Source organism: Natator depressus, chromosome 9, assembly GCF_965152275.1.
Source record: "Natator depressus isolate rNatDep1 chromosome 9, rNatDep2.hap1, whole genome shotgun sequence".
NCBI classification, from domain to species: Eukaryota; Metazoa; Chordata; order Testudines; family Cheloniidae; genus Natator; species Natator depressus.
The window spans coordinates 78,778,519-78,801,262 of record NC_134242.1 but is presented as its reverse complement, the minus strand read 5'-3'; the positions used below and the strand labels follow the sequence as shown (position 1 = coordinate 78,801,262).

The 22,744-nt window shown below is 42.9% G+C and overlaps 1 protein-coding gene across 2 annotated transcripts in view; it reads right to left on the bottom strand.

Moving 5' to 3' along the window:
- Window positions 1-22,744, bottom strand: part of LOC141993104 (uncharacterized) — a 62,876-nt gene that overhangs the window by 22,619 nt on the left and 17,513 nt on the right. For both annotated transcript variants that reach the window (XM_074962383.1, XM_074962381.1), the window contains 4 exons: window positions 8,015-8,097; window positions 4,133-4,303; window positions 3,364-3,513; window positions 1,374-1,415 (listed from right to left, as the gene is read on the bottom strand). In XM_074962383.1, coding sequence (XP_074818484.1) covers window positions 1,374-1,415; window positions 3,364-3,513; window positions 4,133-4,303; window positions 8,015-8,097 — 446 coding nt within the window. The remainder of the gene's footprint in view (window positions 1-1,373; window positions 1,416-3,363; window positions 3,514-4,132; window positions 4,304-8,014; window positions 8,098-22,744) is intronic.

The following is a 22,744-nucleotide window of genomic DNA, read 5'->3' as shown; positions in this document are numbered from 1 at the left end:
TTAGCCTTTCTGATTTTGTCCCTATATGATTGTGCTATTCTTTTGTATTCTCTTTAGCAATTTGTCCATGTTTCCACTCTTTGTTGGATTTCTTTTGAATTTTCAGATCATTAAAGAGCTTCTGATGGAACCATATAGGCCTCTTATTATTCTTCCTTTTTTTTACATTGGAATAGTTGGCAGTTGTGTGTTTAATATTGTCTCTTTGAGAAACTGTCACATCTCTTAAACTCTTAATACCTTAGATTTTCTTCCCATCGGACCTTATACCAGTTCTCTGAATGTGTTAAACTCTCCTTTTTTGAAGTCCAGTTGTCTTTATCATGATGCTCTCACTCCTTCCTTTCTTTTGAATTACAAAATTTATCATTTCATGATCACTTTCACCCAAATTGCCTTCTATATTCAGATTTGTAACCAATTCCTCCCTGTTGTTCAGAATCAAGTCTAAAATGGCTGGCCTCCAGGTTATGTTTTGCCACTTTCTGAAACAAAAAAGTTGTCCCACTACATTTATTAGAAATTTTGTGTTTTGCCATATTACTTTTCCAACGGATGTCCCCCATTATTACCAGGTCATGTGTTTTGGATATTTGTGTTGTTTGTTCTGTAAATACCTCATTAACCTCCTCTTCCTTATTTGGTGATTTATAGTAGACTCCTACCATGATATCACCCCTATTTTTCCCCCTTTAATCTTTATCCAGAGACATTTAACTGGTCTGCCTCTCACTTCTTTCTAGATCTCTGAACAAGTGTATATATTCTGGATGTCTAAGGCAACACCTTCTCCCTTTTTCCCCTGCCTATCCTATCTGAACAAGCTATATTCCTCTAGACCAATATTCCAATCATGAGATTTATCTCGCCAAGTCTCTGTGATGCCAGTGAAGTTATAATTTAGCTTATGTACTAATCCTTCTAGCTCTTTCAGTTTATTCCCCATATTCCTTGCATTTGTATATAGACATCTAAGATGTTGAGCAGATTCCCCCATGGATTTCCCTCTTGTTGTTCCTATAACCCTACTGTAATTTGTCATGTCCCCCTCCCCGCCCCCAACATCTAGCTCTCTGTTAAGGTTACCTTTTTTTATGCTTACCTGTGGGCTTTTGTCACCTGCCCCTTTGAGTCTTGTGTAATAGCCAAAGGCTCACACTGTAACCCAGATTCTCTTATTGGCCCCCTTTTCCCTTCACAGATCACATGAAGGCAGAGGCTGCTGACAAGGGATTTTCAAATGCCTAAAAAGCAATGAGGAACCCACTGAAAGGCAATGGGAGTGGGGTGTCTAGCATCTAAACCCTCCCCTATCGGTTTATAAAGGATTATCAAGGGACAGCACAGCAAGAGGAGACGTATGTGACTCTTACCACAGTAACGTTGAGAGCCATTGCTCCTTCTCTTCGGAAGAGCTGAGAAGAAAAAGAGAGGCAAAATATTAAATAATGGCTAAATGACTAATAGCGTTTGGAGACTCTACCAGGCTTTGCTTATATTTAGCCGTCAGTCTCAGTTCCTTCCTGGAAGCCCTAGAACAAAAGTGCAGTCCTTTCCTGGTTCTGTTCTATTTTAACAAAAAGAAATAATAATAATAAAACCCCAAGAGCAGCCGAGCTGAACTAGATTTCCTGGCCAACCTGAGGGGTGTTCAGATAAGGAACAAATATCTTTCTGTGACGGAGTTAGCAAGTCATGTGTGTCTTTATTTTTTTGTAATGACCTTTAATTGATATTTTGTTTCTACTATCATTTCCTTTCCTATGCTTACAATTCCTAGAAGCCTTCGCTGGCAGTATTGGTCACTAATATCTCCATTGCTATGGTTTGGATAAAAAAAAATAAAATAAAAGATCTATCCAGGCGACATACGCCTGAGGCCTCCAGTGCAGGAATTGTGTGCACATGGCATAATAAAGTGAAAAGCAGCATCCTCACTGTTCAGAGGGGATGGAACAATGAGTGTGAAATGAGTTGGTGGATCCCAGTTCCTTTGCTGCCAAGCCAATTGTCCAAAGCACAAACATCAGCAGTGCCTTAGCACTGACTAGCACTCCTTGCTGCCTATCAGCCAAAAGGGCAAGGATTGAATGGTCCATGGAGACTGAAATACCCTCCTATCCCTGCATGATTGGGACACACTGGTGGACAAAAGTGTGTGAAGGAAGCTTGCATTGTAGCTTCCCACAGGGTACCAGATATGTGGTTCTCCAGGGCTGTCATTCTGGCATCTTTCACCAGCATAATTCACCTCTCCCTAATAATAAAATGTGGGCAGAAAAACAGCCTGCAGGGGCATAACTAAAGATGAAAACGCCATTTTCACTGAACAGCCTGGAGTTCTTTTCAGAAAGTGCCATATGTGCCCTGTTCCCGTATGCTGCGAGGTTAGTCAAGACGATCTTAATATGTGAATATTTACCCAGTGAGTATTTACCTGCAAATGTTTTATTTTAAAATGGATTGGATGTCTTTAATGCAACAGGAAAACAGGGGTTGGTTGAAAGAACTCCTCACAGGGAAGGAGAGATAAGGAGGGACACGGGAAGAATTCATTGCACTCTTTAGGGTCCAGAAAACCACACTGATCTGGCTAGTGTGCATATGCACCAGAGGCCTATCCTGAGTGAAATCAGAGCCGCTCAATTGTGTGCCATAACCCCACTCCATCTAAGGTACTTACACAGCTGCCATTACCATAGTATCTGAGCAGCTCACAGTCTTTAGTGCATTTATCCTCACAACGTTCCTGTGAGGTACAGATGTAAAATTAGGAGTAACTGAGGCCCAGAGACTCTACAGGTATGTCTACACAGCCAGTGGCAGGGAGCTCCCAGCCTGAGATGACAGACTTGGGCTAGTGGGGCCTGTGCTAGCACTGTAAAAGTAGTTGTGTAGACAGGGCTTTGAAGTTGTAGCTGGGGCTGAAGCTCAGGCTCTGAACCCAGTCCCCCACCCCTAGGCTTCAGAGCCTCAGCTCCAGCCTGAGACACAACTTCAAAGCACTGTCTACCCAGCTATTTTAGGGCACTAACCCAAATCTGTCGACCCAGGCTGGGAGGTTCATTGCTGTGGGCTGTGTATACAACCCTAAGTAACTTCCTTGAGGTCACAGAGGAAGCTTGTGGTAGAACCAGGACCTGAAGCTAGGTCTTGCACATCACCCCTGAACTATCCTTCTTCACTTTCGCTGTGTTGCTAATAGTTAACAGACATTCTTCTTTAGCTCATTTAATGAGGGTCTGTATTTTTGGAACAGGGGCTCAGAGTTCTAGACTCTCTGTCATCATTTAGTTCTAAACATGCAGCATCGTGATAGCTGCAAGCCTGCAATGCAGTGGGTTTGTTACTGTGCAGTGATACCTGAAGGAGACAACAAAATTGGTGGTAGGCCAGCCAATGACAAACGAATTCTCAGGGCTCATCTTTTTCTCGGACACTTCGTTGAGACAGGATCCAGTCCATACTTCACTCAGGCGCACCTGCTTCTTCAGCTTCAAGCTGGAGGAGGACCTGGAATTCAAACCAGAGATTGATTAGGCTAATGGGACTGGCTAGAAAGAGGCATAGCACACATACAGACTTCCTTGTCCATATCCATTGATGCCGCTGAACTGACATCTCAAGTATCCCAGTGCTGGGCCTTAGTCTTACCAAACTATGTGCCATACCATAGTGGTTTTGTGATTCAGACAAATTACTACCCACAGACAAGTAAGCATTGTTGAGATCAGCTAAGCTATTTACCTATGAGCTAAATAGGAACTGAAGAGAACTAGCCAAAAGATGAATTAATTTTCTGTCTTCTGCATGGAGCCCCTTTCACTCCATTTCCTCAGCACTGGCAAGAATGCCATGTCACTTCTTCAAGGAGTCTCATGAAGCAAAGGGCAAACTTACTTAGTTCAGATCATGTTGCTTTATGAAAATGCAGTGATAAATTAAGGGTAGACATTCCAAGCAGTGGCTAACACATTTCTTGGGGTGGAATGGGGAACTTGCAAAATTTTAGAAGCTCCTTTAAAAATGTGGCTGTCCTGGTACCCTGATCCACAAATGCCCTTGATCCTGGTTTACACTGGCTACTAGGTGTGAGACATTACCCTTGTGTAGCTTGCCCACATTCTCTTACTTGGACTTGGCAATGACCAGCATGTCACTGAAGAGGAACAAATGTCTCTCCTGGGTCTGCAGTCCCATGGTAAGCTGTACCCTCTCATCCAAGATGAAAACAGAATTTGGGTTACTGAAAGCCCCGGTTGGTAGCCCATTGTCTGGGAGCGATGAGGAAAGAGTAATTTCCCTGGAAAAAAATCATCATATGAATTGTGCAATTATTGCAACTCCCATAGACTTTGTTAATAACCCAATAGACTGATGGCTATTTCATTTCTTCTCACATAGGCTCAGACTCGGCTTAATGAAAGCTGTCTATATATTTTATACTGAATATGGAGGAAATCCTGAGGCCCTTGCTCAGTTTTCACTTTACTCTGGCAAGAATACTGTTATCTGAGTAAAGATCTCGGATTGTGATCCTATAAGTGGAAAGGGGGCTGAGATGCATGCATGAGGTCACTCATCAGCAGGGAGTGCAGGCAAATTTGCAGTGTAGTTGATCAGTTCTGTTTTTATCAATGCTAGTTCCCTCCACACCAAATTGCTTGTCCGTGTCTGGGCTGTAGCATGATGAATATTTACTGTGTATACTAGTCTAGTTCCATTCACCTGATTCAGGGATCTGGCTATAATTTTAAAAAACACTTTGACATCTACTGATTAAAAAAGCTATATAAGAGCTAGGTATTATTGTAATCCAACTATTTTTGTTGCTACTTTAGGCTGATTTTGGTGCAACATTTTGCCAAAGAAAGAATGGCTCCTATATCTCTATTGAACTCAATAAGCAGTTGCTGGAATTAAACTTACTCATGCAAACTAGCAAAATGTAATAACTCCACCATTTTATCATTCTTTTCCCTTCCCATCTCAAAATTCTCAAGTATGAATTGCATATGCTCTCTCCTACCCTATTAATTTAGCAATAAACGCAGCAATGGCACACTGTGAAGAATGTCACAGAACCATCAATAAGAGAGGTGGGACAGATCTTCATCTCTACTGCTACCCTAGCTGTAGTATGTGGGATTGCCTCTACTGAATATGCACAGGTGCTCTGCCCAGACTGTCGGCAAGATCAAAGCACCCTTGGTGGTGTGAATACACAATCAGTCCTAGTTGGATTTATTAGTCTCATAGAAATGGCTGTGAATGTAAAGTTTTCAGCGAGATGGACACAACAGGCCAGACTCTGCCACCTTTACTCCTGTTGAGTAGTACCTTAGTCTGAGCGATCCCATTAAAATCAACAATACTGAACAAAGCTCTGTACTTATAGGCTGAGATTTTCATATTATTGGCCTAACTCTGCTGCCAGTACTCAAGAGTAAAGCTGCTCACTGGCTTTAATGGGAGCAGGGCTAAGCCAACACAAACAGCTTTTGAAAATCCCACCTGCAGAGTCCCTGAACAGCTGCATTCTTGCAGGCTGGAGTCTCTGGCTTGTCCCAGCCTGGCACTCTTATGCTCACAGACAAGCACATAAGCCTGTTGCCTCTCCAAGTAAAAACTTTAAAACATGCCTATGAAAGCTTCCCCTGTGTGTCAGTGGAGCAGTAGAGACAGGAACACCAAGCAATCTCAGCAGTGATTTCTTAATGCTGGAGAAGTTACAAGGTTTGGTAAACACAACAGAAGAGTAGCAACAACTACAACAAAAATTCACCAATGCTCTGGTGGCCCAAGTAAAGATGGCATTGTACCAGCTCCCTCTGAGGCAATACATCATGAGAAATGTTTAGAGCTTCCCTCCCCTTGCAAAGATGTTCTCCAGCCAAATAAAGTCAAGAATTTGTTTCTCTTTTTGAGTCAGTGTGATATTGGCGGGGGTGGGGGGTTGAGGGAGGGAAGCAAAAGCATTTCTGAGACCACATTACTTGGGCTAGAGATGTAGATGATGGTATTTCTGCAATTTATTTTAAACCACCCTAAAAGATTGGCTTCTGTCTGAACATTTCACAAAAGCAGGACTTACTCCCAAGCAGTTAAATACAGGGTGAAAGGAAACTGCTGCTCTTGGATAGGGTTGCTTGGTGCAAAATGTAAATCACTTAAGTTTTTATCTTTTAAACAAATATTTATTTTAACTAAGCAAATCCCTGCAGCAATGTTATTTATGAGGATGTTATCAGAACCAAACAGAGAAAGAGCCTGACATTCCTTTATCTGTTGTCTAATTGTTACACTGTGCAGGGTGGGGAGAAACTGCCTGAATCCTAAGATGGTTATTCTCCCATCAAAGGGCTGTGAGACTTGGCTACTGTATAGCACTTGATATTTCAGCACAAGAGTTGGAAGGTCAGTGTGTTATACTTGACAATAAACGCTAGAAGTCTGGGTGCTTTATATCTGAAGAAATTAAAGTCAGTGGGGGCACTGGATGGCTCCAGACCATACAAGTGGGAAAAGGAGCTTTTCACATTAGGTCACCAGTTAATACAATCGCCCAGGTTGGTAGCAAATGAAAGCTGTTACCATCTGAAAAGTGACCTGTATGAAATGAGTCTAGAGGAGTCTGTCCAGTTCCTAGTGGAAATGTGCCCGTAGCTCAAAACCAACCATCGTATTGACAGTTTCAGCAGAGAAGGCGAGGACAGAATGGGTCACAAACACTGAATTCCCGTCTCTCCCCAGAAGTGAGATGGGCATGGAAGCACATTGGTGGAATGATAGAGAGAGCTCACGCTGCCCTGCTCCTCACTGCACCTGCTCTGAGGATAACTAACCAGGGCTGCCAACTCACCATCTCTCACAGCACCTGCATTCACTTCCAACACTTATGCCTTTGGTATCGCTGCCCATCCCTACCCCTCTTGTTGGGCGACTGAATAATTGTCTCTGTCTGTTCCTCTCATCTGGGTGCCATTTTAATTCTTCCCATTTTCTAGATTTGATTAAGAGTTTCCAGACTCAAACCATTGCCTGTGATTGTAGTGAAAGTCCCATGTGTGCCCTGACCCTGATCTCCCCTAAGCAAGTTGGCCACTGACTCCAGCAGGAGCAAGCCCAGCCCCTAAAGGGCTTCTCTGTACCAAGAGACTCTATTTTGACACTTGTCAATGCTGTTTTTCACCAATGGCTGCAGATCACTGGCACCAATAACCAAGGACAGAGGAGTCCTTCAAGTGAAGGTCTGCTCTGGGAAGCTTGTCTTTCCAAAGTTTGCTTCTGTCTCATTCTTCCATTACATCAGTAACTTCGTTTCTTAGGGCATCTCTGTTTCGGCTTCTCATACTATTTCCCGTTGCTGGTTAGATGGCAGACTAAACAGCAATGAATCCATCAGGCAAACATTCATTGACTTCCCAGTTGGAATTACACAAAGAAGCTGAGAGAAGGTTTATCTCATTTAGAGCAGGGCGAGAAAGTGAAATGGAGGATTGGAATTTTTGTTCTTTGTTGGTTTTTGACATTTTTTTTTTAAAAGTAAAAATTCCTGATTTCTTTTAAGGGACTCACTGGCCATCTGTTGTTTGGCTTCCAGAGAGAACACAGTCAGGCTGCTATGACTAACTAAATATTTATCGTTTGTGTGGCTTGGCTATTCACATACAAACTTCACCTTAACGTTGGCTGCTTTTCCATGCAGTAAAGGCTAGATTCTGACCTGCGTTACACCAGTGTAAGCCCGGAGTGACTCCACTGAGGGCAATTGAGTTATTCTGGATTTACATCTGTGTAGGTGAGATCACAGTCTGGCACTACATGTTTTCAGCATCACATTTTTAAAGCATGTTCCAAAAAGGAAACTGGAACCCCTCCAGACACTACTGGCCCCTGGTATCGACAGCTGAATTAAAACATGGGTTAGCAAATCTATTTGATTTGATTTTTTTTTTTATTTGTAAAAGGGGGCTAAAGCTCTGGTGGGGATATTGAGGAGATGATTCCTTACCTGGAATGGGATTTGGACTTGCTGAGAGCTTTGCTAATGGCAGAAGGGGTGGAGCGTCTCCTTTGGACTATGGGCTTCATGTTCTGTGGGAGAAAGATATATTCCGGTTAGTGTACCAGAACCCGCTCTGCACTCAGTTTACCACTGCGGCTCTGTTTATTGCCTTCTGTTTTTTTATATGCAATTTCTTTTTCTCTAGTTACCACTCACTGACCCTAGATATAGAAAGCAACACGAATTGTGCTTCCACTGAAGTTTCACTTCCTTTCCTTGCTATTCAAACACTCATCAGTTTTCACATTTACTCAAGAGATTCAAGATTTTCCTAACTGGAAAAATATCCAGTTTTCACAGCCAAAAATCAAAGTGAGTAAGAGTAATGGGCTGAAATAGAGCAGAGGAGAATTTAGGCTGAATATCAGGAAAAACTACCTAACATTCATGTCTAGTAGACAGTGGAACAGTCTAGTAAGAGAAATAATGGAAACCCCATTTGAAACTGGATTGGACAAAGCCATATATAGGGAGCAATCATTTATTGGCTGGAGGGTTGGATGAGATTACCTAATAGGGCTCCTCTATCTCTAATTACTATGATTCATGGATTCAGTATAGAGCCTATTATTAACACCCCTAAGATTGTGTCTCTCTTCAGAACACTCATCATTTGTAATTGTCTGAACCAGAGAAATCTTATCTGCCATGTGAATTAAGTGACTATTACAATGATCCTTGTCAGTTTGAAGGATAAGGCCTCCAGTGAATGTGTGTGTGTGCTGGGGAGAGCTCTTTTATTTTTTCAGTAAATTTTGTGCTGGGGAAAGATGCCAAATTTCCAGCCTGGTGACAAATCCTGGAATCACTAATACTACTTGCAGAGTAAAGCACTACTAACTGAGAGTAAGGGTGGCAGAAAAAGTTACCCTAAACAGCTCAGCACCTCTATTTCCAGCTTTAAGAACCCATTAGCAGAGAGTATGTTAAGAATTATAAATCATGGTACATCGGCATGGGTGGGAAGTTCGATTAGAGAGGGAGTGTTCCTTCTCTAAGGGAACATTCCACCAGAAGGACCACTCATGTCCCCACCACCCATGAGGTCAGCCAGGGATAAAACTGGCTATCAGGGAAAGACACCTCTAAGCTCATTGAAACACTTGCTCTCTTTTCTTGATAACACTCTTTTTGAGAATGCAGGGGAAAGTAAGTTTCTACCCTCCTTGTTTTATATAATTAATTACATAATAAAAGCATATTTATTTGTATAGCGCCAAAAGCTTGTTAGCTGTTTTGCAGTCACGTAAGAAGACAAGGTTCCTGCCCCAAAAGAGGTAGCAATTTAAATACAATCTGAATACACTGCATGGTCTTCCTCAAGAAGGCACCTTTTATTATCCGTCTAGTGTCTAAACTATGCTCATCACCATGGTAACTGAACTCCTTTCCTCTTCCTGTAATCCCCTGCCTCATTCACCACACACCTTTCATCATCTACAACAAATGAGGTGGGAAGTCCTGCAGATGAAAGTCTCCTTTACTTCATAAACCTGATTCACACCCCCAGAGCAGGTCCATCCTGTGCACTGACTAAAGCAGAGGTCCTGTAGAAAAAACAGTGTGTGATCATGTAACTAAAGACTGGATCATAATGCATATGCACAAGGGGGCTGAATTAAGTTGTCCAGACAAACTTAATTCAGGTATTTCCTAACTTTCAAGTGTGTATGTGTATCACTATTAAGGTTGCAAAGTCAAGCACTTGAAAGTATATATATATATATATACACACACCTCCCCCTTTCCCCTGATGTGACTCTGCTAAGCAAAGAGCCATTTCTGTCCTTAGGAGTTTCACAGAGGGAACTGAATAAAAATAACATCATCTCAAAAATGTTTGTTTAAAAAAAGAAGAGGCCATGCTGAGAGGGAACATCTGGCTTTCAGAGGTACCCGAGTGGGATAAAATGTTCTTACAAAACATGATACAGTAAAGCAGCAATCATGCAATATCTTAGGGAGGGGAGACCAGGGTTAGGGGTGGGCTCCAGCAGCCTTCAGTTAGAGATGTGACTAGTGTTAATGCAGTAGAACATCTGCGAAGAGTTGATACATATAGCCAACACTTTGGGGCAGGGAGACTAATGTATCACCTAAAACTGTTTTAATAATATTATATGCACCTGGCCCCTTTCAGCCCCCCAAAATCTAAAAGCACATTACAAGCCACTGGTATGTAAAGGAATCACTTACCAGTGTGCAGTCTCCTCTGTGGCATAATGTGGCAGCTGTTTAGCAGTGCATATCAACACCACACAGGATAGACAGTGTGGAAGGATGTCTTATCTCAATTAAAGTTCAGGCAGTCTGAATGTAATTACCCAAAGAGGAGTGTGGCCAGAATTCTTGGGAATAGCATTGTGGGTTTTTGGATAACCATAAATGGTTTCATATCTTATCTGAACACCAGCCGCACAGCAGTCTCAGAAGCATTGGATCCATATTGACTTAGCAGGAAGAACCTAACTGACCAATTCATTGACACCATGCCCAGCAGCAGGTAGGTGGAGGTCTCAAATCCATGTACCGACCAGGTTTAATCTGAGGTGTTATGGCTACAAGAGGGCATGCCTCTCACTCACTGATTCCAGCCAAAAGCCTTTTGCTGTATTGAGGTTGTTTTATTTGGGTCAGGCTCTAATTCAATAAAGAAAAGGTAGCCTGGGTTGGAAATCCATTTGAGATACAGAGCTGGCTCTTGGCAAACTAGAAAAATCTCTCTCCCAACCCTGTACCAGAGTGTTGCTGCCCTAGCCAATTAGGGCATGGACCTAACTGGCATAACTTCAGAAAATTTTTATGCTTTGACTCTTATCTTTCTTGGTAGATGGAAAGAAATTACTGTTCAGGAGCAATATACTACAAACCTACAATTGTTCAGCTTTTCCTCTCCTTCCAGAGAGCACCAGGCTGTGCTTCCCATTTTAAGGTGCATCAGGCTATACCTAGGGTAATGTTTTGACCATCGCTGGTTTATAAGGGAAAGACAGCTTTGCTAATGCAATGCTCAAGAGGCTTTCAGACATGGAAATAAGTCTCATAACTCCTTGGATATTCTTCCAGTGATGCACTGCCATGTACAAAAAGTGCTCTGGACACTGCTTGTTTCTGGAGATCATTATGCAATCCTCATCCGGAGTTTGTTAACTCCTGGAATTCTGGACTGAACTTCTAGGAGGTCCTACTCTATGGACGACAACATAATGGCTACCAGAGCCCTCTGACCCCATTTACCAGCATGTCTGGAGTCCAAGTAGGAGCAGAATGGACTAGAAACTCCTGCTGAGGCCATTCGGAGGCTTCTACATGGGGTGATATAGACAGGCAGTTTGCTAGGCCAGTGATGAGCCAGGGCTGCTCAGCCCCTCAGTGTGAGGGGACAGCCTGACTCGGAGACAAAGAGACTCAGTTTAGTTTCAGTTTTAAGCTTTGAGTAATTGGGAGCTGAGAGGCAAGCAGGGCAGCTCAGGGAATCGCTGATAAACTCCCCTCCCCACAAAGGTTAAGGGTGGCTTTGAAATGCTGTGGGAGCTAGTGCATGGGTCAGGCAGCAGTTCTAGGCCCATAGAGACCAGAGTTCTGAGTGGCAGAGACTTGACCCAACGCCAGCTCCCAAAACCCCAAAAGGACTCCCCCCTGCCTCCTCTGTGCCAGCACATTTCCCTGCTGCAGGGAGCTGCCAGGGTCCTTCCTGTGATGTTCAGCTGAAACTCTTTTCCCAATGAAAATTCATATTATTATTGTAAATGAAAAATTTCATTTCCTATGACATTTTCCTTTTATTGTGAAAAAAATTAAAAAATTGATTTTCAATAAAATTTTGAGGATTAAAAAGATTTTTTTGTTTGTTTTACGGTGGTATCTGTGAAAAATGTTTGGTTATTGTTTTTTCATTGAAAAACCTGAAAAAAAAAATCTGAAAAGTACTTGCTCTTTTCCAATTAGCTGTAGTGTCTAACATTCACTTCTAGTCCTTTTGTGGTACAGACATGGATCATTAACCACTCATTGCTCACTCAGACCAGGAGTGATATTTTGGCACTGGTTCAGGATTTAAAATAGCAAGTCCCAGATCTCTCAGCAGTGCCATTTCCCTGTGAACATTTTATTTCCCAAGAATGCTATTATATAACTTGTGTTACTTATACAACAAGGATATTATACAGCATACATGAAGGCTCTTTGGCATGTTCTAACTCATAAGCATGCTAAGCTTCAGTAATAAGGTGTAGGACAAGCAGCTTTATTCAGTGCATGCAACTTGGCTACAGCACTGCTATAGAGAACTGACTAACCACTCCCACAGTGTCCTGTGCCTGTATGTACTGGGTGTCACATAAAACCTGAGCTGGACTCTTCAGGAGGCTGTCTACGCTTTGGTTGTTCCAAAGTCCTCATACAGCATATGGACTGGTTTCTCTCTGGAAAGTTACCCTCCCTTCACTGTGTTCCAAATTAAATTAAAATTTAAGGAAACAGTCAAAGCTCCAGTATCTTGGTTTAGACTTGTGTCTAGTTCACAAGAAACTCCTGGAACAATCCCAGGCCTTTTTAAAATCTCTGGATGAATACAAGGAGAGTTCCAAGTATTCTCTGCCTTCAACAGGGCTGGAAACGCCACAGAACAGCCTCTCCCATGGTACCTCAGAGCTACTGCCTTTCTGTTGAAATGAAGAGTTGAGAGGCAACATATAAATTAAAATCTAGCCCAGTCAAAACAAGTTAATCTCACTTTTATCACATCAGAATCCATTTGGGTGAAGGTACAAGTCAGCTATTTTATCCCAACTGCCTCTCCAGAGGTTAGTTCTCATGTATGCTATTTCATTGTGGCCCAGCACAGTGCAGGGCTATAAGGCTGAACTGCTGGGCTCTTATCCTGGTTCTGATGCTGAGTGGCTTTGGTCAAGCCACTTTCCTTCTTTACTAACAGACAGGGGCCTCACATAGATGTGATGAGGATTCATTAGTTAAAGGTGTACTTTGAGTTTCTTGGGTGATGTGCTATGGATGTTAAGAGCTGGACTCAAGAAGCCATCTGCATGCATAATAGTAAGAATATTTATTGATTCTATAAAAGCCAGCAACAAAGCTGTGTATTCTTCAGTACCATCTACTGGCACCTTGTCTATTAACTATTTGCATATCTGCTGACTTCTCATGTACAGTGCACTCCTGTGACAATAGAAGTGCTAGTTCTGAACGGGCTAAAGTGCATGTGTATCATTGCCTTCTACTGGATAGAACCAGCATTGTTATATCACAGACCCCATGCTGCTAACAACTAACAGCCATTCTCCTTTACCTCAACTGGCAGAGGCCTATGCTTCTGAAGTTCTACCTCCACTGTCACCATTGAGTTCCAACCGGCTCAGTGAGATCTCTGGCTTTGTTCCACAATCATTATTTGAAGAGAGGGAGGGAAACTCTCTCCTGCATCATCTGACGTTATGCTGAGCAGCGGTTCTAGACTGAAGTGAGCACAGTTCAAATTAACCGAGCACTTGAATTTGAAAGCTGTCACAGAGAGGCAGCACGATCTTCCCTCTGTTTTGTTGCCATAGCAACTGATTCACGTTTACTCAACATACTTCCAAAGTGCTTGAACACTTGCAACACTCTGGGCTGTGTTTGTACATTACTTATCCCAGAGCTGCCAATTTTAGCTGTGTATTTCTTGGCACTGGCAAGAGTTGTGAGTCGAATATCCCTCATTCCAAACCCATGTATGGCCTATAATATCAAGTCAGCCTGCCAGTGCAAACTGGGTGTTTTTTTTTTTACCCCCCATCCCATTGACCTCTGTGCTCAAGTGTTATTATCCAGACCATTAACTTGGGATGGAGCAGAAGAAAAATACACCTGCTGAGTGCAGGGTTGATTTTCCTTCTGACATTGTATGGACAGAACGGACGTCAAGCAAGACACACTCAATGTGCCTGCGCCTTTATTAATGCATTCCCGGTTGGGTCATGGACTTTCTCCATCTGCCCTTCAGAAAAGAAGCACTGTGTGCTGACATCATGGAGTTGCCGCATGTTACTCAACTTCTAGAGATGATACAAACTTCAGAGTTCAGATGTGATTCCAGACCTGAGCTTCTCTAGAGTTCATGGATGTTTGGATCTGGGGGTTTCCTGCACATCTTCACTGCAAAGGGATCTCACCAGGCCTAACAAGCCAAGCAGAGTCAGGCCTGGGCACTACTTGTGAATCCAGGTGCTACAGGAAGCAGTGTTGGTTAATCAATAAATGGTTTTAGAGAAAGGGGCATTCTTCTCTCTGAGTCAGTTCTCAGATACTCTGGAGAGGAGAAGCTTATTGTATATAGATATATATACAAAATATCGAGAGAGAGAGAGAGAGAGAGAGAGAGAGAGAGAGAGATCAGTGTCACAGCAAGATGGTAGCAGTGGAGGTGTGCAAATTCACAGTTTATATTTCACATGAATATCACACCCCTCAAATTTCACTTTTTGCCAAATTTTAGGCAATGTGAGTCAGTTTACAAAGAAAACCTGCCAAAGCTCACTCTCCCCCATGTCTCTGAAGCAAAGCCAAAGCCAGTTTGAACTGGTCTATTTTTCAATAGGAAAATAGGTCCACTTTGCTCAAAAGAATTCATGTACTGAAGAAGGTTTTTCCTGAGTTTTAAGTTTGTGAAGAAATGTAAACTCTGAGTAGTTTTGCATTCCATTACAAATATTACAGCCCCTCCAGTTAGGAGGCACCCTGCTGCCACAGGTGCTGTCTTTCAGATGAAACACAAAACCAAGGTCCTGGTGGTTCCGTATCATTAAATTACATTACAAAGCACTTTGGACTAGAGTAAGGATGATGTTAGTATCACAAATGGCTTTTTCTTGAGTGCTTTCTGCCTACCAAAATGTTCCCTGTAGTTTCACTTGGAGAGTGTTTTCTGTCCAGACCTGAGGAATAATGTTAATTAACTCATGACTGTCACCCCAGAGGTGGCTGTATCACTTTGATGGATTCCGTGATTAATTTATACATTGTAAAGTCACTGTGCAGATATAACATCATTCTTCAGCTTTTATGAAATGTCTGAAGGGGCTTTATTCAAGAATCAAGTAAAAGTAGAAGAAGAATAAACCAAAAACTTGGGCTCAGATCCATCCATATGAAATCAATTGCTGCTTCCCTTCCAGTTAATGACGACTTTGTGTTACCAGCAGCATTCCAACAAAAGTCTCTTGACGTGAGACTCTTCTGCCATCTGTTCCATGATCTCTTCTCTTCTGTTTATGTGAATGGCAGACAGTCTCGCAAAGTGCTTTTAGAGGTTCCATTTGCCTTTTATTTAGAGAATCAAGAGACAGAAAGAGTGAAAGAGATGAAAGCTTTGTGTGAATGGAAATCTGGAATTAGACCACCTTGAAAACAATGACTGGTCATTTTATGATGACTTATGTCTAATCAGTTTCCTTTTAAAGTGACTTTAGGGCTGGGGAAAGGTGCTGGCTTAAATACCATGGAGAATGAAGTCCTGCTATTTATGTGCAGTGTGGAATATAGGGTATATGGAGTAATAGTTAGCATAGGGGAATGGGAGCCAGGAAATCTTGATTCTAGTCCTGACTACCATGGTTCACTGCATGACCTTTGGGAAGTCATCTCACCTATCTGTAAAATTGAGGTAGCAGTTCTAGCACCTTTCCAAGCCCTAAGATATTCAAGTGAAAAGCTGCTTCGGCAGTGCAGCGCAAACGACACACACTGCCACATACCTCACTCCTGTTCCCCAGGAGTCCCTCTGGTGGTGTAAGAGGAGTGTTTTCACAGTCTTGCTCTCCTTAGTCAGCTGCTATTAGAAGAAGAAAAGACTCCCAAATTCTCGTCCAAATGTGATCCTTCAAATAGATTTGTTTTGAGTTTGGGTCTGGAGCAGGACAAAGGAGTGTCTGTTTTCTCCAAATCAGTTCCCCTATGCCTGCCTGGGCTCCTATCGGGTGAAAGAAGCAATATTCAGCACAAGCATGATGATGATGATGATCATTATGATGCATTGTTAGTTGATTTCCTTGCATTTGTCAGCAACAGACAGGTCAATGTAACCCGTATGGTGACAGAGCCCAGCCAGGAGCAGATTTTAATGAAACAGCCTCTCTGGGAAAATGTGTTTTGTATGAACCAGTTCCTGACACCAACAGCTGCTTCCTGTACCAGCCTGCTAGCATGCAGCTCACATCCTTCCAGGATTCTCTCACTAAATGCCACTGATCATGGAGAAGGCTGCACTGAGGTCCCAGTGTCCAGGGTGGGGAGATGTTGGGTCAAAGTGGAGGGGCTGAAAAACTCCCCCGAACTTTCTATATTTGCTCCCAAGCGAGTGACTGACAGTTGGGTAGGGGTCAAAATGGAGGTAAAAGGTGACAAATTTCAACACACACCTCGGAGTTAAATCCCAGGATGGTCAACTCCACAAAACAAAACAAAGGACAAGGGACCAGATCCTGAGCTGAGGTCAACTGGTATGTAGCTCCATTGAAATCAATTGCCCTCGGCCATTTATATCTGCTGAGGAGCCAACCTGAAATGAGTGGATTCTCAGGGGAAACTTTAATTTCCCCAGAGCTCAGAACATTCTTCTTCTGGTTTGTAAGGATAAGTAAAGGCAATAAAAGAGAGAGGGGTTTGGAATTACACTGCTGCTTTGGCAGTTACTGGGATACTTATGCTCAGATGGGAAAGTGAAGTTGATCTTCAGTAACAAGCAATGGCCAAAAGCTGTTGCCCCTTTTGCCAGGACATTTCAGTTCCTTGCTTGTATAGGCAGCATAGGTTAAAGTGGCAAAAAAGCCTCCAAAATTGCTCCTGAACATATCTGAGAGTGCATTTTGGGGACAACAATCACTTGCAGGTGCAGATCAACAGGGCCCAATTCTCCCATCTTGAACCTTGAACTTTCATTTGCACATGTCTGAAGTGCTTGCAAAATGCCAACATGCAGCTCTACCTCCTCTCTGAAAAGGTGGAGGTGACAGAACAAGGTACAAGGCAGGGGAGAGTCAGGCCCCTAGAATTTTGAAATTTAAACAACTGATTACTCTTGCAAGCCTCCGCCCCCCACCCTATGGGGGACTGCCACAACTGCAGTCCTGGGTAGCACCTCCCAAAAGGGTTAAGGAGAGACAAAGAGCAAGTGGAACCCTGACCTCATCCCACCTTTTGCACAGACAGAGACAGGGAGCATACACTGTCTCTTCCTGAGCTGAGGGGCAGGAGGCAAACCCCCTGCTCAGGGAGATCCTTCAGAAGGCACCATCTCTCCCAGAGGCACAATGCTTCCCAGTGTCGCACTTGAGTGGCTCAGTTCCATTCTTCTGCCAGTGCATGCCTGTGCCTCTATTTTTCAGAGAGATTTTGCTGCTTGATGGTGTGGTTACCTGGTGTTTGTGCATCTAGAAATCATTATTATGACCAAACATAAACCCTCACTAAGGCCAGTGAATAGCTCAGGGAAATTCCTTCACGTACCTGAGCAGTAATACTCAGGAGGACCATACATTGAGGAGTCCTGGCTCACATGAGTAATGCCACTGAAGCGAAGAAGAGTAAGGGTCATGCAATACGGCCCTCAATGTGCTAAAGGAAAGGAACCAGGTGGCCGGGGGATGCTTTATGTTTTGGAGTGTTACATTCCCATGCACACATCCCTGAGGCTGTCTGCCCCTCCATGGAGGATGGCCAAGGGGCAGACTCCTCTGTTGGTTAGGGGAGGTGACAGGAATCAGGATCCTGGGTTCTACTCCCCACTCTACACTGACCCACTAGATGCTACCTAGACCGTATGTGGCTGCCAAGTGAGGGGGGAGGGAAAAAGAGAAGAGAATCCTCTCCTTGAGAAGCTAGCGGCAGGATCAGCCAAAACTGTAGCCCTTGCTCTCAGGGACGTGTGATGTTCTCACTGGGAGCACAGCCCCCTGAAAGCTTGTAAAGTAGGCAGCACCCCCGCCATGCATTGGTGGAGGAGGGTATGCTGCACCCTTCAAAGAAGTGTAGAATTTGTGTGCTCCCCTGCACACAGGAGCACACTGGAAAGTACTCTGCTCTGTGCAGGCACCACATCTCTGGACTCCCTCTGTGGCACTGCCATTTATCCCTGTCCCCAGTGCAGGGCTCTGCCTGTATGGCACAATCTAGCCTTTACTGACTATGGACAACTTACATTGCCTCACTTTCCCCATCTGTAAAATGGGGCCAATAATGTACTTCCCTGACTCATAAGGGTCTCTGAGGCACAGATAATTAAATGCTATGAATCACATTGAGATCCTGGGTTCAGGGATAAGTCCGGGAAAATTTCAGGTTCAGACTTGTTGACTCTGAACTCTTGTAAGCTGTTGACGCCAGAGGCTGAAATCATGTGACAATAGGGCACGTCTGGCCACAGGCTGCACCTTTGTCATGCTCTACTTTCACTCATGAACTAAGAGGGAAAAACGGTTTCCTTCTTCCTTTTTGGGTGCCCAAAATTCTGGTTCTATTATCTGCAGCCTCTGCTACTCTCCTCTCTCTGCTTCTGTGCTGTGCTGGACTTTGCTGGCAAACATGACCCCATGTCAGATATTCCATCCCACAGCACGGGGTGGGCCTCATCCTAATTTTCAGAATACCCAGGAGAAAATGAAATGGGCTAAACTCGTGATGTTACTCTGCCAGGTTTTCATTTCAGGGACAACAACATTTTACTGGCTGGAGGAGTTGCCACTTGCATTCAACTGTGATTCTCTTCTTCCTTCAGCTACTCCAGTCCCAGGAATGAATGCCACATTGGGGTGTTCGTATTACACAAGGCCATAACCTCTGTTCCAGGGGCATGTGTGTGTAAGTAAGTAGGGACAGGACAGCTTTATAATAGACAAGCAAACGCCATCTTGGAAAAAAGATGACTTGTTTTTAGAGTTCCCTTTTAGTACTTAGCCTACTTGTAGGCTAGCACCCAAACTGACAACTCTATATGATCATGATTGAGTTTCCACCATTGCAAGAAGTGGGATGCTGCCCAGTCTCAGAAAAGATGCCACTGGTTTGTTTGTTTTTTGTATCTTCTCTAGACATACGCTAATGCTTTGACAAGTTTCAGAGTAGCAGCCATGTTAGTCTGTATTCGCAAAAAGAAAAGGAGGACTTGTGGCACCTTAGAGACTAATAAATTTATTTGAGCATAAGCTTTCGTGAGCTACAGCTCACTTCATCGGATGCATGCTGTAGCTCACAAAAGCTTATGTTCAAATAAATTTGTTAGTCTCTAAGGTGCCACAAGTACTCCTTTTCTTTTTATTAATGCTTTGCTTTTCTATAGTATCTTCCATCTGAGGATCTTAAAGCACTTTACAAACATGAATCAACTAAGTCTCACAGCATCCTTGTTACATACAGTAGACAGGCATTAGAGTGCCCACTTTAAACATGGGGAAACTAAGGCTCAAAAAGTCTTAAGTAACTAACACAAGATAGCACAAAGAAGCAGTAACAGAGCTAGAAACAGGTCTCCTCACTCCAGTCTGCTCCTCTAATCACTAGAAACATTCCCCATAATTATTATTACAACTTATTAATTGTAAACAACCACAAGTGAGACCCAGTCCCTGCCCCAGGACTTTACATTCTAATCTGGACAGGACACCACACTAATAATGTAAGGAGTGAGTGGGAGGATAGGCGCAGACAGTCGGAGAAGATTAATCTTATACAATATTGTAACTAATCTTTGGCCACTCAGAAATTCCTGGCATCAGGGATTGAACTCAGATTATCCTGCTCCGAAAGTACAGACCCTTGCCACCTGAGCTGAAGGAGAATCTCCATTAACAACAAACAGTATAGGGCTTATGACTTAGAGTTAAGAGTTCTGAATCATCCAGTAGAATGCTGTGGTTCATATCCATACTAGCCAATTCATGTGACTATCCTGTAACTATCACCCATATTGTTGCTCTGAAAATCTTCCAGTCACAACACCATCACATTTTGAGTGCTTTACTGGCTAATATCACAAAGTTAAAAACTGACTAGCCTAGCTGTGCCATATTGCTTCATGTCAGGTAAGGACATTTTAGTATTTCATGTTATTTCACTTTGAAAGGGAAAACTATTCCATACTCAGAAGGGAGGTGCCAGCAGAGAGCAGCCATTTTATTAGTTCTTGGGATGGATTTTGCCAGCAGAGGCATATGGTAAAGCATTCACTTTTCCCTATGAACAACAATCAGGCTTCTTTAGCCCTTCAGCCTCTTCTTGGAGTCACAATTAGACCAATTAGTCAAAGGAGGAAGCATAAATAACATTGGGTGGCCACAGCATATTATTTGGGGACAAAAGGCCCGTCAGAGAAAGAGCCAGCTTAGGGTGAACTGAGAGCTAAGACGGTTGGTTGTATATATTTATTTGAGCTGTTTTACACAAGCTCTTTTTCACTTGGCATTTTACTAATAGTTTTTCTTTACTTTTTTTTCCTCCAAAAGAAAAAAATCCAAATCCAAACATTTCTTAAAATAAGCAGAGCCTGATGGTGCTAAATCACATCTGAAGGACATGCTTTGAAAATAGCTTCATTTCCTTCCAAGAAATGGAACCCTACCAATTTATTTTAAAAATGTGCCATATCAGTGGGTCAGGGAGGGGCAACACTCATCTGCTAACAGTCAAGTGGGTTTTCCAGGAGATGTGACTGGGGAATAGTTTGACCCACACTATTCTGTTCCATTTCATCTCTTCAGGTCCCATGAATTATTTATGCCTGAAGGGTTATGCTCAGGATCCCTGGAACACCACAAAAAAGTATGGCAAAAATGATGCCCTCAAAAGGACAAAAGCTGTTGCTGATGTAAGCAAAGCTCAAGCAAACAGACCTTCTGCTGGAGAGAACTCCGCCCAGGGCAACTTTAGGAAGGGTCAGATCTCGATCCAAATGTCATGGTTCGAAACTGCCTCAAACTTGGCTAAGTTTGGTTCTGGGCTGGTGGCTACTAAACACAGCTTCATTGTATGAAAGCTTTGGAAGTCTAAGAAACAACTAGGGTTTCTCCCAGAAGACTCCGTGCTGCAAGGCTAGTTCTTCGCAATGCAACATTGCTATACAAGCATCCTCACGGTGCATCAGTATGTAGCGCTATTTGTATCATGAGGCTGCAGAGTTGCACTGTTGAGATTAGGATCCTAAAACAAATTCAGGAGCCTTAATTGCCCTGCAGGCTGCAGGATAGTTCTATGAGTATTGTAAATGACCTGCAAGCTTAGTGACTGGCAACAGCACCTAAACAGGTTGAAGTTCTTTAGAATGGAATCCCATAGTCTGAGCAGAAGAGTAAGAACAGATTATTATTTATATTGCTGTAGTGCTTAGGAGTCCCTGTCATGGTCCAGGACCCCTTGGTACTAGATAGCAGTCACTTCATTACCTGGCATCACAGACAGAAAGATGATTCCTGATGGAATAGAGAACTGACATACAAGGGAAGCAAAACTCATGATATTTTCAGGCCTCAGCCCATTGACACTGTAGTGATAGAAAGAATCTGTGATAATTTAGGCGAGCCTCTGTCACTGCAAACATCCAAGCCTCCTCTTTTCTCTATAGATTTAAAAGTTCAGCACTTGGGTGTGTGTCTGTATTCTTGGGGACATCCCATCAGAATATAATACCATCCTGTACAGAAAATAAAAGATCAGACTGGAAGATACAATGGCCAGCTTTGGACATGGTGACTCTTAACAGATAAAGTTTTAGAACTGTTTATTTTCTTTAACAAGTAGCCAAGTGCAGCCTTATTCCTAAGCTTTAACGGTTTTAGATCCTGTTTTTAGAGCTTTGTTTGTATGTTTCTATCTAACTGGGATATTTCATTCTGTTGTATGCATTTACCCCTCATGAACCAACCAGTTTATAGTGCATGTGGAAGTATCTAAAGTTTCCTTACACTGATCAGGGCAATGTATTGCTGTGCACACTGAATTGTTATTATGTGGATTGTGATAGAACCTCGAGACCCCAGTTAGGATCAGAGCATTGTACAAGCACAAAGTAAGAGCTCTTTTCCTAAGAAGAGGCAGCTTGAGCACTTGATCATATTTTTTGTTTTTCTTGTATGTGTAATTTATTCAGTGGCATACGTTCTAGAATATTTATACTGGTGGCAGATGACCCTCTTAGTGCTTGCTCCTTCAGGGTCTTGCCATTGACTTCAACAGGATCAGGTCTTGAATGTTTGAGTTTCAGTTCAAAGAAGCACCCAGAAATTCCGAAGCTTTTCTCATCCCTGTCTGCATGAGTAACTGGGCTAAGACTCACAAGACCAAGCTTTTCACATCTTTCCAGTGTGCATCAAAACAATTAAATCACAAGTTGGCAGGCACTAAAGAAATCAGTAAGTAAAGACATCTTAGAAGAGCCCAATTCTTCCTGTTTCTGGCCGGGTCAGTATACAGCAAAAGAAGCCTCTGGAATGGGAGTTCATTGGTTTCTCCTCAAGCACTAGTTAAGAAGGCCACAAACAGCTGAAAAAGTGAAACATTCGTTTTTGAACTCAAAAAATATTTAGCTAACATGCATAAAGCTCCCACAGGCTTTTGTTCAAGCCTTGAGCAATTCTTAGCCTATCCAAACAGAGGCTCATCTCTGATCTATAGGCATTAATATTTGCTACATTC